The sequence below is a fragment of the Choloepus didactylus genome, chromosome 2 (assembly GCF_015220235.1).
Source record: "Choloepus didactylus isolate mChoDid1 chromosome 2, mChoDid1.pri, whole genome shotgun sequence".
Lineage (NCBI taxonomy): Eukaryota > Metazoa > Chordata > Mammalia > Pilosa > Megalonychidae > Choloepus > Choloepus didactylus.
Genome location: NC_051308.1, coordinates 127,165,324 through 127,183,034, shown reverse-complemented (window position 1 = coordinate 127,183,034; position 17,711 = coordinate 127,165,324). Strand labels below are relative to the sequence as shown.

General features: G+C 35.8%; 1 protein-coding gene across 4 annotated transcripts in view; it reads left to right on the top strand.

The window, feature by feature from the left end:
- The window catches only part of LRIG2 (leucine rich repeats and immunoglobulin like domains 2), a 58,265-nt gene that overhangs the window by 20,395 nt on the left and 20,159 nt on the right, over positions 1-17,711 (top strand). For all 4 annotated transcript variants that reach the window (XM_037826343.1, XM_037826342.1, XM_037826344.1 and 1 more), the window contains 10 exons: positions 2,830-2,895; positions 4,649-4,723; positions 4,885-5,019; positions 5,561-5,704; positions 5,825-5,968; positions 7,022-7,165; positions 7,349-7,492; positions 13,704-13,784; positions 14,601-14,672; positions 14,799-14,867. In XM_037826343.1, coding sequence (XP_037682271.1) covers positions 2,830-2,895; positions 4,649-4,723; positions 4,885-5,019; positions 5,561-5,704; positions 5,825-5,968; positions 7,022-7,165; positions 7,349-7,492; positions 13,704-13,784; positions 14,601-14,672; positions 14,799-14,867 — 1,074 coding nt within the window. The remainder of the gene's footprint in view (positions 1-2,829; positions 2,896-4,648; positions 4,724-4,884; positions 5,020-5,560; positions 5,705-5,824; positions 5,969-7,021; positions 7,166-7,348; positions 7,493-13,703; positions 13,785-14,600; positions 14,673-14,798; positions 14,868-17,711) is intronic.

The window sequence follows — 17,711 nt, the reverse complement described above, 5'->3', positions numbered from 1 at the left end:
TATTTATCAAGTGTTGGATTACTTCAAATCCTTAAGTACCTTTTAGGGATATTTCAAGGGGAAAAACTTTGAAAAAGTTCTCTGTTTCAGGATTCTTGCTTTTTTAATAAACATTTTTAAACTGTCATTAGTTTGTGCAAACTAAATGGAGTTAATGATTGGCCATTGGGAAGAATAGTGAAAGATTTTTATTAAAAAAAAAAATTACCCAAATTCTTAATCTGATATTTGAAGTCTACAAATTTTAGTCATCTTCAGCCTTTTTGGAGTACTTTAAAAAAAGAAATAGGAAAGCCATGCTTATGGGTAACAAGAATGTGTCTGTGTACTCTCATATGCATAGTGATTTAATTCCACAGTGAAATTTAGGAGTAAAAGAAAGTTAATTTGGCCATTTCCAGGAAAGAGGAATAGTCAAGTTGATGTTGGGTTTATATTTACAGTTTTGGACCACTACAAACATTACTTTCAAAAAAGAACAAACATTACTTTCAAAAAAGAAAAAAAAGGCCTTTGTAAATCTAGCATTTATAGCACAGAGCCTGGCACATGGTTCAGTAAATATTTATTGTATGGTTACCTGATGATCATATTAATCCATATAATTCTATTTAGACACATACTATTACAGCTATACTGACATATATTAATTGCTTTTTATGATAGTACTACTTCGGGAGTGTTCACTGTGCTTTTTAAATCCAGTTCAATATGGATTTGTTGCAGAAGGGTCCATAGAGTCTCATTATATGGGTTTTTGACCTGGAAGGCTGTTTCAAAGCATGTATCTTGGAGACAACATTATCTTGTAGAGAGGTTCCAAAGTATTTCAAGTGTCCTTTGGGTTCCATTGAAAACCCTTTAGGTTCTTTAAACATAATGAGAAGATTACTCTTTTCCCAACAGAAACACTGGACAAATTTTACTTGTACTGAATATAAAGTGGCTTATATTGTGTAAATTGAGTTTAATTTTATTGCTTTAGATTTCTTTAGTAATGATTTTCTTTAAAAAAAAGAAATGATTATCTGGTCTTCATTGATATCCATGGGAGGATATAGGGGATGAGATACTTTAATCTTTACGAGTACAGTCAAGAGTTATACTGCCAGGGAGATTCAAGGTTATAAAAATGAAAGCCCTGTTCTGGGGGGAAAGAAGTTAAATGTCAGCAAGCATGAGATGTAGAATTAAATTATACTGTGCTAGCCTGCTACACGAATGATAGTAACTCTCATTTGTCAGACCAGCCACGTTGGGGTAGAATATAGAATATTTAACTTAAATTAGAATAGTTGTTTAATTTCCACTTCAGTTGAAACTCCACAGAATTAAAAGCATCTTTTTCCTTGTATGCAATTTTGCTTTTGTTGTTTAATAGCAAGTGTAAGTTGTATAAAAGTATTGAATCAGTTCATATTTTTATCTCTTACATTTCTCAACATATCTGTCAATTTATGAGCTGATACCTGGTGCCAGACATCTTGGAATAAAGGCTTTAGAACTGTTGTGGAAAAGTTATGGTTTGATGTGCTCTTACTTGTGTTGTTAATTAAGGCTTTTAATAAAGTAAAAGTGGCTAGGTTTTACAGATAGGCAAGCATGAATCTAACTGAGAACAAATTGTTCTACTGCGATGGAGGCATTGTTCAGACCTGCATATGCATCTGTCAGCTGCCTGTGTGGCACAGTGAGATAAAGTGTTCTGTAATGTTTCTCTAGTGTGTTTCTTTTGCTATCCGTATTGTAATATATAGTACATCTCTTGTGCAGATGGCTTGTGTGGGCTGGAATCCACCTTGGCCTTGTAAAGATGCCAGGAAGCATCAAGGTGAATTTTTTAAGCCTACTTAAATTTTTCAGTAGAGATTCAGTGAAATCTCTACTATAACTAATAAATTACTTACTAGAAGTGAGAAGGAATTTAGAGTTTATTTTTTATGGCTCCCCCACTTATTAGCTGCATGACCTTGGATTGACAAATTATTCATCTCTCTCTGTTTCCTTATCAGGGAAATGAGGATTGTAAAAATATTTGCTTTATAATGTTGTTATTTAGAGTTAGCAAGTTAATATGTATAAAGTGCATAGAAGAGTGCCTTAAAAAATGTTAGCCACCACCAGTATCATCATCATTAATATAACTTGGGGGTGAATTGAATTTCCCTCCCCTGAAGCTAGATTGCCCTTTTTAAGAAGACCACATCCCTATCAAGGATGTGGTCAGCCCCAACTCTAGTATAGAAGCTCACCATCTTGACTTGTAAAATCTATCTTCAGATTTATTTATGGCTAAAGTATAGTAGTCACTAAAGGGGATGAAGAAACTCTTTAGGTACTACTGTGCAAAAATCTATAAGATGTACTAAGTGAAAAAAGCAAGAGACAAAACAGTGTGTAAATTCTATTTGTATAAAAATTTGGTGGTATATGCATGAAATATCTGGAAAGCTACACAAGCAATGATACATTTTCATTTGTTGCTTTTGTGGTGGAAAATTGAGTGACCAGAGAATTGGTTGGGAGACTTTTTACTGTATACCTTTTTATATTTTTTGATGGTTGAACCATGTGAATGTATTCCGTATTTAACCTAAAAAAAAAAAAAAACTGAAAAACTAAAAACAAAAAAAAACTTAAAAGTAAAATAGCTATTTGAAATCTAGAGAAGTTTTTATTCTTCCTTTATAAATATTTCTTCTTTTTGTCTCGTTATATAATTCAAATACACATTTGACTGAACTTTTAGTATTCCTGTTTTAGATTTTTTTTTTTTCCCTTTAAGTCTACTTTCTAACACCAAACTACAAATGACATTTTGTCCTTCAGGGATTTGAGTCATAATCGGTTGTCTGACTGGAATATCAGCTTGGAATGGCAAACATTACAGGAAGTGTAAGTTATTTTTATTGTATTTAAAGTTATGTAAAGTCTTTGAGGTGATTTAATGAACTGTGAATTCGGGGCTGTTCAATCCAGAAATGCTGTCAAAAATATTGAAGAAAACTTAAATTAAAAGAAATTGTTTAAAAACATGAACAGTTGTCTTTGGCTTTGCTATTATCGTATTCTCTCTGGGCACTGTGCCATTGGGTTGGTGATTCCAGTTTGCAAGTAGTGTAGGAATATTGTACTTCCTTGGGGCCCAAAGTGGGATTTCTCCCTCTTTGGAGTAAACACCATTTGTTTGTTTGCCAAGGTTTCAGCCAGTGAAACTTCCTATTGTGTACACTTTTTTGTGTTATGACATGTCTAAGATGGAAGCATCATTAGCTTCATATGAAATACAATATTTTTGATACCATTTAGCAATGTGGTAGTCGATATAATTCAATTTCCAAGTTAACTAAAGTCTGTCCTTTGAAACTGAGATGATTTAGTTGGTACATTTAGAGGGAATTTTCCTTTAAAAAATTGTTAGTTTATCAGTTATCACAATTTATCAGTTATTGTTATGTTCCCAGGAACACAACTGTTGAAGTCTGTAGGACTGATTGCCTATTTATTAAATACCCACTGAACCCCCAGATTTATTTTTCTTTTTAATCCTTGCTGACAGGGACCAAATCTTGTATTCTTATGGTCCCCTACATTCTCTCTTCTCACCCCAAATATACAGCTTGTAATCTACTGTGGACTGAGTAAACAGTTGACAAACATATTAGCTGAAAGAATAGACCCCGAGGAAGGTCTAAAAACGCTTCATTGGAAAGAGCATAAGCTTTATGGACTTTGTAACTTGGGTTGGTTTCCAGGAGACCTTTTACTTTTGAAGGTTCTTTGTTGTATTCTAGATCGTTGAGGTTGTTCAGTGATTGAATATGTTAATGAGATGTAATTGCATTAGATTTGCTGCTGAAACATTTGAGATAATCTTTTCAAAGGGCCACTAGGATCAAATGGTAACATGTCATGTCACCTTTAAAATCATTCATAGGTTACACCTGGGTGAGCAAATTAATTTCATCTGTATCTCAAACAATAATCCCTAACTGAATAGCTTTATATATATATATATACACGAGAAGAAGATATGGATGGGTTATTTATTCCATCTTCGTTTTAGAAGAACCCAAATTAACTGTCACAAGTGTAACTATTCAAAGAACATTGCTGTAATTACAAATATTTAACATGCGAAATATTTCCTAATTGAGAGATAGAATGATACAGCAAATATGGCACAATGTTAAAATTGGTGGAACCACGTATCCGGGGAGTTTAGGAGGTATATTGGAGTTCTCTCTGTGGGGTCTGTATTATTTTTGCAACTGTCCATAAGTTTGAAATCATTTCAAAATTAAAAATTAAAAAAAAACTCCAAATTTTCCTAGCCTTTCTAAGCTTGATATCAATCATAGATCTATACCCTGAAAAAATATTTCTTATTAAAATCTAATTTCTCAGTGTAATATTTTTTTAATTCTGTTTTAGTGAGATATAGTCACATACCATACAATCATCCATGGTGTATAATCAATCCACTGTTCACATACCATCATATAATTATATTTTTATCTTATTCTAACTCATTCTTAGTCATAAGCTTTGACACCCATCCTAAAAAATATATATTAGCCAGAAACCAGAACTCAACAGGTAAACATTTCCCTCACAAAACATTTAAATCTATTTTCTCCCTGCCTAGGAAAATGAATTACAATGAACTAACAGAAATCCCTTATTTTGGAGAACCAACCTCTAATATTACTCTACTCTCATTGTAAGTAAATAATACTTCAGATCTTTTATTTAAATTGTGAATAGTGTATGGTTTTTTTTGGATTTTCTCAAGTACTCATATTATTTACCCTAATTACTTAACATCCTTATGGCCTGGGGTGGAACACTGGCAATAGCTTCAATATAATCTTTATTTTGTAGAGTACATAATATAATTCCAGAAATAAATGCAGAGGCACTCCAGTTTTACCCTGCTCTGGAGAATTTAGATCTCAGCTCAAATGTAATATCAGAAATCAAGACATCGTCATTTCCTCGAATGCAGCTTAAATACCTGTAAGTAAAATAGAATTTAAGCTAGGTTTACTGTAAAATACGTGTTTATTCATTGAGATCTGTTTCTCAGAAATTTCTGCATTTTATTGTGGTTTCCAAATATTAGGGGCAGTTTTTTGTTTTGTATTGCTTTTAACTCAAAGAAGGAAAGCACTATTGTCAGAAAATACTGGTAGGTATCCAGAGCAATTTTGGGGCTTTAATTCTGGATTATTTTTTACTAACAGTTTTCTTGAAGATAAGTAAGAAGTGGTTTGTTAAACAGTGGCTTACCTTATATAATGGTGACGATAATTAGCATGTGTACCAGTGTTTTAGATTTTACAAAACATATTCACACATACCGTTTCATAACAATCTAAATGAAGTAGATACTGTTATTTTATAGATGAGAAAACAAAGTGATTAAATAATTTATAGAGTTGTATGTATATATTTGATAAGTGGCAGAGCTGTGGCTCAATCCTAGACTTTGAGTAGCTTTCCAGTAGTAGAATTTTTATCTTACTAAATATTTTTTCTTGTTTCTTGCCCATTTTAGGAATTTAAGTAATAATAGGATAACCACCTTGGAGGCTGGTTGCTTCGATAATTTATCAAGTTCCTTATTAGTGGTAAAGTTAAACCGTAATAGAATTAGCATGATTCCACCCAAGATCTTCAAGCTGCCTCACCTCCAGTTCTTGTGAGTAACTAAATAGAAGGATTATAAGATAGTTTCTTCTTAGAGTGTCATTTTCTTTTTTATTATTGTTACAACAAATCAGCAAATCAGTTTTCTGACTGTGAACTGTTTTTGTTAAAGGGAACTTAAAAGAAACAGGATTAAAATTGTGGAAGGTCTAACATTCCAAGGGCTTGACTCCTTAAGATCTTTGAAAATGCAGCGGAATGGAATTAACAAACTTAAGGATGGAGCATTTTTTGGCTTGGATAACATGGAAGAACTGTAAGTACCAGGATCTAAAGTAAGGGATTATTAGGAGGTGTCTGACTGGGACTTTTTAGTGCCACACAGCCAGGGTAGTTGCTTTAATTGTACAAAGACACATTTGTTTATTCCCCATTCTTTGTTGTGAAATTAATGTACCCACAACCCTTTTTTTCTCTTCTAAGCTGTTTTATTGAGATATATTCACACATCATAGAGTCCATCCAAAGTATACAGTCATTGGTTCACAGTATCATCACATAATTGTGGGTTTATCACCACAATAAATTTTAGAACATTTTCATTGCAAAAAAAAAAGAAAAAAATACCTATACTCCTTATCCCCCATTATTGTTTTTGTTTTTTTTTTTTTAAAGTTTTACTCATATACCATACCGTCCATCCTAAATGTACACCAGTGGCTCCTTGTATAATCACATAGTTATGCATTCACCACAATCTGTATGAGAACATTCCCATTTCTTTCAGAGGGGGGGAAAAAAAAAAACCCCGTGCCCCTCCTTATGTCCCCCTATTATTGACATTTAGCTTTGGTATAGTGCCTTTGTTACAATTAATGAAAGAATATTACAATGTTACTGTTAACTATAGACTTTAGTTTGTGTTAATTATATTTTTTCCCATATACCACCCCATTATTAACACTTTGTAATAATGACATACATTTGTTCTAGTTTGTGTAAACTTTCTTCCATTGCACAAAAATTTTTAAGCTCTGTTAGCTAAGTGATATTTTGTCATCATGCTTAAAAGCATCTCATCTAAAAGGTTTGCATTCCCTCAGTGTTTTGTCTGATCGAAATTATCAGAATACTAGAACAGGTTTACTATACCTCTTGGCATGTTACATTTTGTTGATCTGATATTTTAGATAGTTTTATTGCCTTTTAGCAGGAAATTTTAAGTTAGGTATAAATACTTATTGAATAGAATTTGTCAGCTCACTTGGGTTGAGTGAAGCTTTATGTCTTCCTGAGCAAGATTTGATGAAGATTTAAGACTGTGCTTTTCTTTGAAACTTATTTTTCCTCATTTTCTGTAATTCTGCAGAGAACTGGAACACAATAACCTTACAGAAGTGAACAAGGGGTGGTTGTATGGCTTGCGAATGTTACAACAGCTCTATGTGAGCCAGAATGCTATTGAGAAAATCAGCCCTGATGCATGGGAGTTCTGCCAAAGACTATCTGAACTGTAAGTGTTGGATGGCTGTCAGTAGAGGCTCTGAGACTAGAGCAGGTTGGGATAAATCATGCCCATTGCCTGTAGTAATAACTTAATATCCCAATTGACTAGAAGTTTACTGAAAGCTCTTAATTTAGCATATAAACAGAGTAAGAATTTGAATTCCTTACCTTCCATGTTTCCTATTTTTAGTGATTTGTCTTATAACCAGTTGACCCGCCTGGATGAATCTGCCTTTGTGGGTTTAAGTTTACTGGAGAGATTGAATTTAGGGGACAACAGAGTCACTCACATTGCTGATGGTGTATTCAGGTTTCTTTCCAATCTTCGCACACTGTAAGTACATCCATCCTTTTTTGTTTCCCCCTGCTAATTTTTTTTAGACAGCAAAGCAAGCAATTTAAATAACTAATCCATCTGCAGATGTATGTATACTTGGTATTTTGCAATTCTTCTATGCTTGCCTTGATGCTTGCCTTTGGGCAAGACAAACGTTTATGTTTCTATGTCTATAAATATTATTTATCTCTAGCCCTTAGTAGGCAATTCAATTTGTACTTTAATTCTGAGTTAAGCAACTAAACCACAAAGCATCTTTTATTGTGACACATTTCGGGCATCAAGACTGCACATTCATTTTCTTGCTTGTCTGACTTCGACAGCACACCAGAACTACTGGTTCTTATTCAGAGGGACACAGTGCGTAGTAGGAGCAGCTCTGGTAGCAGATCTACTCACTGTTACTGGTTTGCTGCATGGCTTTGTACAGAAGAGGAAACTAACATTTATTAAGCACCTGATATGTGCCAGGTGCTTTCAGATATTTTAACATTAGGATTGTGTTGCTCTTTTCCATATTAGGAGCTGAGGTTCAGAGAGATGAAAATGGTTTGCTCGCCTTCACATAGCTTGTAAATGGTTGAGTCAGGTTAGAACCCAGATCTGTTTGATACCAAAGCTCATGTCCTTTTTACCGTACCACCAAGTGAACAAAAGGCACTTAACCTTTCCTTGGCATCATTTTCTTTGTCTTTGTCAGATGAAGGAAGGGCATAGGATTAGATGCTTGCTAAAGACTCTTCCAAATCTAAAATTCTCTGGTTCTGTAAGTGGAATGTTTTACCCTTTTGGATATAATTTTATTGAATTGGAGAGGTATTTTAATGAAGTATAGTAATTCCAAACAGAGCAGAGTAAGAAAGAACAAGGAGTAATTAGTAGATACTTAAGGTTTCTTAATAGGGGACTTGGTGATCATCAGGTTTGGACTTGTTAAATGCTCTCAGAAAAGAGGCAGGTTCCCAGTTTTGGGACCTTACCATCAGTGGGAAAGAAAAGCATGATAATTTTGTGAAGAAGTATGTATACATGCACAAGTATGTGTTTGATTTTTTTTTTTTTTTTTAACTTTATGAGGTAGTCTTTCTTCAGGTTTGACCTTTATCTTAGTTTCACAGCTACTATCACAAATACCACACAGTAGGTTGGCTTAACAATGAGAATTTATTGTCTCTTGGTTTTGGAGGCTAGAAGGCTTGCTCCACCCTCCCAGGGGAGTAGTGTTCTGGTGGGCTTGCAATCCTTGGGGTTTCTTGGCTTTCCCGTCACGTGTCAGTGTCCTCTTCTTTCTCTCCTGGGCCCCATTGTCTTCCTTCTTCCAGCTTCTCTTTCACTTGGCTTTCTCTTCATAAGGCCTCCAGCAGTAGGATTAAGGCCGAGCTTCATTCGGTTGGGCCATGCCTTAACTAAAAATAACACCTTCAAAATGTCCTATTTACAGTGGTTCATACCCACAGGAATGGATTTAGATTAAGAACATGTTTTTGTTTTTTTTCTTATATACGTAATTGAAGTCACCAAACCTTGAAAAATTAAGTGATTTTTTACTTTTTTTATATTATCAGAGATGAAATTAGATTATTGCAAAAATCAGAATTTTTATATCAGATGCAGCTGCATACTTTTGGCAACTCAAGCAATGGCAAGCAGGGGACCTAGGTAGTAGTAAACTTAGGTTCTTTTCAGTATACCACAAACTACTACTTTTGTATTAAAATTTAGGAAAATAATTGCAAAAGTAAATGATTGTCTAATGCCACAGATGCATTTCTGTTAAGACAGAATCAGGAACAGATCTTAGAAATTCTGACTTTAGCTCAGTGCTCTTACCATATGTATCTCTTACTTGGTTTGGTGAATTCTATTTATGCTGTATTATGGAGGAGGGGGATAAGTCCTGAAGAGTTGAGCCATTCCTTATTTCAGTGTATTTGTTAGTAAAATAAGGTGAGCTTAGTTAGCTTTTCACTTCAAATAAGTGGCAAGAATGATTTCCTTCTTATTGTTCATCACACAACTTTACGCATACTTTGTAAAACAAGGAGTGAGAACCTAAGATGGCAGCTAGGTGAGACAGGGCAAAAGAAACACCTACATGAAAAATACTAGATAAAGCCAGAAAGTGACCCAGAACACCAGTTCCAGCGATGCATTAGCTGGACAAGGTCTGCTAAATCCACAGCGACCATGCATTTGGTGAAACCAGGAGTCTGCATTCTGAAACGAGTGAGTAAGCCGGCTGAAAGTCCAGAGGCTGCGCTGCGGTGTGGGGAAACCGCAGGTTGGCGTTTGGAGACGGACTTGTTCTTTTTTTTTAAAAAAAAGAAACAAAAAACCCGGAAGTGGCTGCAGATATGGCAGTGAGAACCGCGCAGTGAAGCATGGCAGGAGCGGGCTGTAGCCAACACCTCGGTGTCTGGCATGGAGGATAGCCCTTCCCACACCCGCTGCTGATTGTCTTGGGTCCAGGGGGACAGAGGGGAGCCAAAAGGAGAAAGAAACCGCGCCCCTTAAAGCCATTTCCCCGGCGAGCTGGAGATACTCCTGCCCAGGGACGGAGCCATAGCCCAGAGCTGCACCAAGAGTGTTTCCCACAGCATCATGCACATGCCACAATTTCAGCAGTGAACAGTGGCCTTTAGTGCACCCACAGCTAATTGTCCCAGAGCTGTGCGAAAAGGGAGAAATTAACACGCCCCATTCAACCTTCTTTAAAGCAGGCTGGGAGCGCCCCTGCACAGCCCAGTGGCCCAGGGCTTCCCTGGAGGCCAGCACGCACTTGTGACATGGCACAGCCTTCCCTCAGCAGAAGTCCTGGAAGAACACAGCTGGGAAGGAGGACCCGCTCAGAAATCCCAGGGACCCTACACCAATACCAAGGACTTGTGGGTCAGTGGCAGAGATAATCTGTGGCAAGACTGAAATCTTGCAACAGCCTTAAATCTCTGCGAACACCTGGGAGGTTTGATTATTAAAGCTGCCCTGCCTCCCTAACCACCCAGACACATGCCCCACATTCAGGGCGGGCAGCACCAACAACACACCCAAACTTAGTGCACTAATTGAACCCCACAAGAAGCAGATCCCCACACACCACAAAGACAAAGTTGCGGAGAACTGACTTGAGGGGAATATGTGACTCGTAAACGCTATCTACTGGCCAGTTAGAGAAAGTATACTCCACCAAGCTGTAGATCTGAAAAATTAGAGATCGGTATTTTTTATATCCAGAAAGAACCCTATCAAGTAAAGCAAATGCCAAGAGGCCCAAAACAACAGAAAATCTTAAAGCATACGATAAAACTAGACGATATGGAGAACCCAAACCCAAACACCCAAATCAAAAGATCAGAAGAGACACAGTACTTGACGCAATTAATCAAAGACCTAAAATCAAACAGTGAGAGCATGGCACAGGACGTAAAGGACATGAAGAAGAGCATGGCACAGGATATAAAGGACATGAAGAAGAACATGGCACAGGATATAAAGGACATAAAGAAGACCCTAGAAGAGCATAAAGAAGAAATTGCAAGAGTAAATAAAAAAATAGAAGATCTTATGGAAATAAAAAAAAAAAAATGTTGGCCAAATTAAAAAGACTCTGGATACTCATAATACAAGATTAGAGGAAGACGAACAATGACTTGGCGTCCTCGACAACCACAGAATGGAAAATGAAAGAACAAAAGAAAGAATGGGGAAAAAGAATTGAAATGGATCTCAGGGATATGATAGATAAAATAAAACGTCCAAATATAAGACTCATTGGTGTCCCAGAAGGGGAAAAGAAGGGTAAAGGTCTAGAAAGAGTATTCAAAGAAATTGTTGGGGAAAACTTCCCAAACCTTCTACACAATATAAATACACAAAGCATAAATGCCCAGCGAGCTCCAAATAGAATAAATCCAAATAAACCCACTCCAAGACATGTTCTGATCAGACTGTCAAATACTGAAGAGAAGGAGCAAGTTCTGGAAGCAGCAAGAGAAAAGCAATTCACCACATACAAAGGAAACAACATAAGACTAAGTAGTGACTACTCAGTGGCCACCATGGAGGCGAGAAGGCAGTGGCATGACATATTTAAAATTCTGAGAGAGAAAAATTTCCAACCAAGAATACATTATCCAGCAAAACTCTCCTTCAAATTTGAGGGTGAGCTTAAATTTTTCACAAACAAATGCTGAGAGATTTTGCTAATAAAAGACCTGCCCTATTTCAGATACTAAAGGAAGCCCTACTGACATAGAAACAAAGAAAGGAGAGAGAGAGACAGAAAAATTTAACAGACATATATAGAACCTTACATCCCAAATCACCAGGACACACATTCTTCTCTAGTGATCATGGCTCTTTCTTCAGAATAGACCATATGCTGGGACATAAAACAAGCCTCAATGAATTAAAAAAAAAAAAAAATTGAATGTACTCAAAGCACATTCTCTGACCACAAAGGAATGCAAATAGAAGTCAATAATTTTTTATTTGTAGCTCCACTATTTACTTCCTACAGGATATAAAATACGTAAATTCTGATGACAAATCAGTGGTTTTGCACTCAATGTAAAATATGTAATTTTTGACAACAACTACATAAAGGTGGGGGAATGGAGGAGTATAGGAACATAGTTTACGTGTCCTATTGAAGTTAAGTTGGTATCAAAGAAAAACAAGATTGTTATAGATTTAAGAGGTTAAATTTAAGCCCTACGGTAAACACAAAGAAATTATCAGAGGATATGACCGTAGAGATGAAAAGTAGAGTATGGGTTACGAGAAGTGGGGGAAGGGGCAATGGGGAGTTAAGAAATGAGTGTAGGGTTGCTGTTTGGGGTGAAGGGAAATTTCTAGTAATGGATGGTGGGAAGGTGATAGCATTACAACATTTTAAATGTGATTAATCCCACTAATGGAATGCTGGGGAGGGGTTGGAATGGGAAGATTTAGGTTGTATATATGTTTCCACAATTGAAAAAAAAAAAAAAAGACAGTCTAAATAGGCAATGACAATTAAATGCCAACGATGATCCTGGATGGGATCTGAGGATGAAGGAGAGGGGGCTCAGTGGGACACAGTTGGGACATAAGGAAATATAGAATGTAAGCTTTGAATCAATGTTGAATTTCTTGAACTTCTTAGCTGCGCTTAATAGGATTGCATAAAAGAATGTTCTTGTTCATGGGGATTGTATATATGAATTATATTGTTTGTTCAAGGATGTGTGCAGCTTGCTCCCATATGTTCAGAAGACAGAGCAATAGATGATGGATGATAGATGAGGGAGGGAAAGAAAAAAAATGGTATGACAGCATGTTAAAGTTGGTGGATTGGGGTATGGGGGAGGGGGTCAGGGTATGCGGGAGTTCTGTGTATGGGTTTTGTGTTGTTTTTGCAACTGTTCTGTAAGTTTGAATTTATTTCAAAATAAAATTAAAAAATTAATGGACATCAGGAATCCATAAAAAATATCAAAAAAAAAAAAAAACAAAAACAAAAACAAAGAGCACTAAACTTTATTATCAGAAGGTTTAAGGAAGCAGAAGTGATTAAATATTTTAACTGGCATTTCTTCTGTCAGCACATGGTGTGGTACAATTGCATTTCTTCTGAGAGTGAAACAGTGGATTTTAAAAGATCCATACTTTCCTTTTCAAGAAAACATAGCAAGCACTCTAACACATGAGCGTATCATTCTTGCTTCCCAGGGGGCATGTTTAATTGCTGTGGAGCTGTGAAGCTCTGTATTGATACTACTCTGTCAGCCATTTTAAGTTTAAGGGCCCAGGAGATGGCTTGGGTCACCCAGAAATCCATTAGTCTGAAATCAGATTTGTAAGCCATATGCCCTGCATCTTGAAATCCTCTTGCTTTTTCAGGACTCTATCTATAATCTGTTAATATGCCAACACAATTAGGGGCTGTTAGCTAGGGAGGTTAATACTCTTAGCAGGTTGCTTAATTTATTTATCAAGGCCACCTTAATGTAATCTCTTGAGTTGATGCAAATCATTTCTTACATGTTTATCTTTTTAGGTGGGCCCAGATATTCCTTTAAAAGCAGAAATGGATCTTCATCATAAATAATTGTTAAAATAAAGATCAGAATTAGCATGTGCACCTTGACAGAGCCATATCCGATGCTGTCTAATGATGTGATGGCTGAGTTGACTAATGTAACCTTGTTTTTTCCTGACATTCTTGCAGAGACTTAAGAAACAATGAAATTTCATGGGCCATTGAAGACACTAGTGAAGCCTTTTCTGGACTCACGAGTCTCACTAAATTGTATGTATTTATAATATTTGTGTAAGTCTATAAAGGTGTTATTTTCAAGAACCAATTGTAAATGTGATTGAATTGTATCTGTTTGATATGGCCAGGAAGTCTAAGCCTTCTGTCCTGTCCACTAAAGGAAGAAGCTTTGTTGTTGTTTATTAAGTAGTGTTTTTGTTGTGTTTTTTTTTTTTTTTTTGGTGGTGGTGGTGGTGGTGGTAGGGCTTCTGTTGAAAAGCGTTCCTAAGGGCATATAAAGAGGGGTTATTTATGGAGCTAGAACTTCTACTCAAATAAAAGAGATGTACTGAGAAACCAGAGTTGAACTAGTAATTTGTTTACTCATGTTTAATTTATGGATAATTTATCTAGCAGAAGGAAAGGATTTTCTCAAGTAAGACACTTTAGATCTTCTCCCATGAGAAGAATTTCTCCACAGGTTCATACTTGTTTGACTTTCTTTGACCTGATGATCTTTTGCTAAGAAGGGAGAAATGGGGAATATAATCCAGTTTAGCACAGGAAACTCTCTTTGTATCGGTGGCCAGGTTGGTTGTTCAAAGGCACCTCATTTGGCCCCAACATCTTTTTATTTTTTTTTAATGTAATTTTATTGAGATACATTCACATAACGTACAATCCTTCAAAGTCCAACATCTAAATAGAAGCCTTCATGCTGTGTTTCAAACTGGTTAATAACAAGGATTTGATGCTTTCTTAAAAATGAATTTTAAGTATATTTGTGCCTGTTATAGGTGAATGTCTAACATAATGAAATTAATTTTATTTAGTGGAGAGCTTTATTAGAAAAATTTGTTTCTATTTCAGAATATTACAAGGAAACCAGATTAAGTCAGTTACAAAGAAAGCATTCATTGGTCTTGAATCCCTTGAGCATATGTAAGTATTTTACATACATTTTGTTCACTATATAAATAATCTTTGTTATTAGCAGAGGTTTTTGTGACCATTTAAAGTGTTTATGTAACTTAATTGTATTAATGGTAATGTTTCATTTCTCTTCAGAGATTTGAACAACAATGCTATAATATCTATCCAAGAAAATGCTTTTTCTCAGACTTGCTTGAAAGAACTGTAAGTAATTTCAGTCTTTTATTGTCACCAGTTAACTCATTATCCATGTTTGTTGTGCCTAAAGTGTGGTGAACGCAACCCAAATGTTTTCAGAAGAACACAGTTCAGGCAGGAAAAAAGTAAACATTAATCTTTTAGTGATGGATGTAATTTTAAAATAACCCAACATTGAAAAGCCGGAGTGTGAGGCCCTACTTCTGTTTTGCCTGTGCAGCTGATGTTTGTAGTTAGGAGAGTATAGCATGGTTCCTTGTACTTTATGTATACCCTGCTGTTGTTTTGTTTTGTTGTTTTTTTTTTTTTTTGACTATCAGAAACATGTGTTTCTAATTCTTATCCCTTACAATTAAGATAAATAATTTTATTCCTCAGTTTCTAAGCTCATTAGTACTTTCAGTTTAATGGTCAGAGAGGCTATCTCTAGACTGTGGTTCAAATAACTAAAATGTTTAAAAACTGTTAAATAGTTGGAAGAGAAAAGTTGTATCATTTTATACCCTTTATCCATTCATGATTTTTAAAAATTGCCCTTAGTGGTTTAGAGGTTTCTCTGGGGGAAGTGAGGTTAGGGCATTGGTATTTTTCTTTGAACTCTGATGATTCTAATATGCAGCCAGGGGTGAGAACCCCTGGACTATAACAATTTATCATGCCTTGCCTGGAAGCTACTCAAAGGACGGTCTGTGGATCAGAACCAGTCCATGACAGGATAAGAAGGGTTATTGAGAGGAAGCACTTAGAAACTTCTAGAACAATTTGATATTACTGTGAAACTTTTGTTGTAGTTTATAAAGGTATTGATCTGCCATAGATTAGAAATTATATTACTGATTCTTTACCACAGATAGTTTTTATAAAAGCACTTGGAAGTCTGTGAGTTCAAGCTGTTTAGCCTCATTCTCAGTTTCCCTTCTCAAAATGGGAGTAGTACTCTAGCACCACCTACCTTAGGGTTATGTGAGGATAAAGTGAGATAATTCATTTATTCAACAAGTATTTATTGGCCATCTACTATCTTAAAGTACTGTTCTAGATGCTGAAAACACAACAGTGAAAAAGACAAGAGTCTCTGTCCTCATAGCGTAGTACAATAACTTCTAGTAAAGAAGAGAAATAATAAACAAGTAGATATATAATATCAGTAATAAATAAGTGCTCCAAAGAAAAATAAAGCTGGGTCAAAGATATGGAGAGTGACAGGGGTTACTATTTTAGATATGGCAGTCAAAGAAGGCTTTTCTGAAGATACAGCATTTGAGCCAAGACCTTAAAGAAATGAGGAAGCAAACCATGGGAATAGTGGGTGAAGGACATTTCAGACAGATCGAAGAGCAAATGAAAAGGCCCTGAGGTGGGAGCTTGCTTGTCAGAGCTTGCCTGTTGTGCTTGAGAAATAGTGAAGACACTGGTGGAAGCAAGAGGAAGAGTGGTAGGGGATGAGGTCAGAGAGTTAAGCAGGAACCAGATCATGTAGGGCCTAAGATTTTTTTTTTTTCCTAAATGCATAAGGAAACCTTGGGAGATTTTGAGAAAATGCTTAGCACAGAGCTTGGCATATAGTAAAAATTGGTTAATATTAATAACAAAGAAAAAACTATAAAGGTTGTTACTATTTTCTGCCAGATTTTTAAAGTGGCTTTCTTTTGATCTCTTGAGATATTGTCACTTATTTCTCTTAGTTAACTTTGTAAGAGCACAGTTTACTGCAAATCATTATTACCTTTTTTTTTTCCCACTAATAATCTGAGGCCCAGCAAGAAAGTATTTTAATTATTCTATTGAGAATCCAGTTTAAACTATTCTTTAGAAAGTAGGTAAAAGCAAATAATGTTTCATTCTTCTGAGAGTTATTTAGTAATTTGGTAGTTGGTTTGAACATACTCAATGCAGGAACTCAAATTCAGTTTTTTTAGTGAAAAGTTTTTGGTTTCTTTTGGTTATACTTTAAATCTAAATCTTATTTACAATACTTTTTAATCAACATTTATTAAAATCTCTCTTTATAATTTTTGGTGTTCCTCACAGTGCTTTGCATAAATATTGGGGGCGGATGTGGAAGAGTTGCTTAAAATTTTAAAAATATTTTACATTGAAAATTATATAATCATGGTAGAAAAAACCATGGGTGCAGGGCAGGGAAGACCCCCAAATTCCCACTACTCAGTGACACCCACTGTTAACATTTTGGTCTCTATCTACCTGCATGTTTGCTGAAAGAATACATTGTACTTTGTTAGACACTTGTGAGCTGGGTTGGTTAGCATGTGAAGGATGGAAAGATACAAAAGAAATAGAAATGAAGTAACTAACATGAATTAACTGATGGCTATGGCCAGGCACTGTGCTAAATGCTTTATTTAAAATTTCTTTTGAGGTAGCCATTCTCAGTCCCATTTTCCAGGAATGGAAACAGATTTTTCATTGTCTTGCTTAAGGTAAGTAGTACAGTTAGGATATGAATCCAGGTCTCTTCCCTTAAGATTATATTAGACCAAGAAAATGTAAATCAGACCATGTCACTTCTCTCTTCTTAACTTTCTGATGGCTTCTCATTACTCTTAGGAAAAAAAAAGTCTCAAGTCCTTTGCTTAGTTTATAAGGTGCCTGCATATCTTTGTCCTTCCTTCCTAGCTCTCTGACTTCATTCCTGTCACTACCCCCACTGTGCTATAGCCTCACTGGCCTCCTTGTTTTTCCTCAAGTGTGCTAAGCATCTTTCTCAGTGCCTTTATACTGCAGTTTCCTTTGCCCGGTATGCTCTTAGCACAGGTCTTCACACGATGTGCTCTCTCACTTCTTTCAGGACTGTGCAAAGAAGAGACTTTCCCTTACCCCTTTATCTAG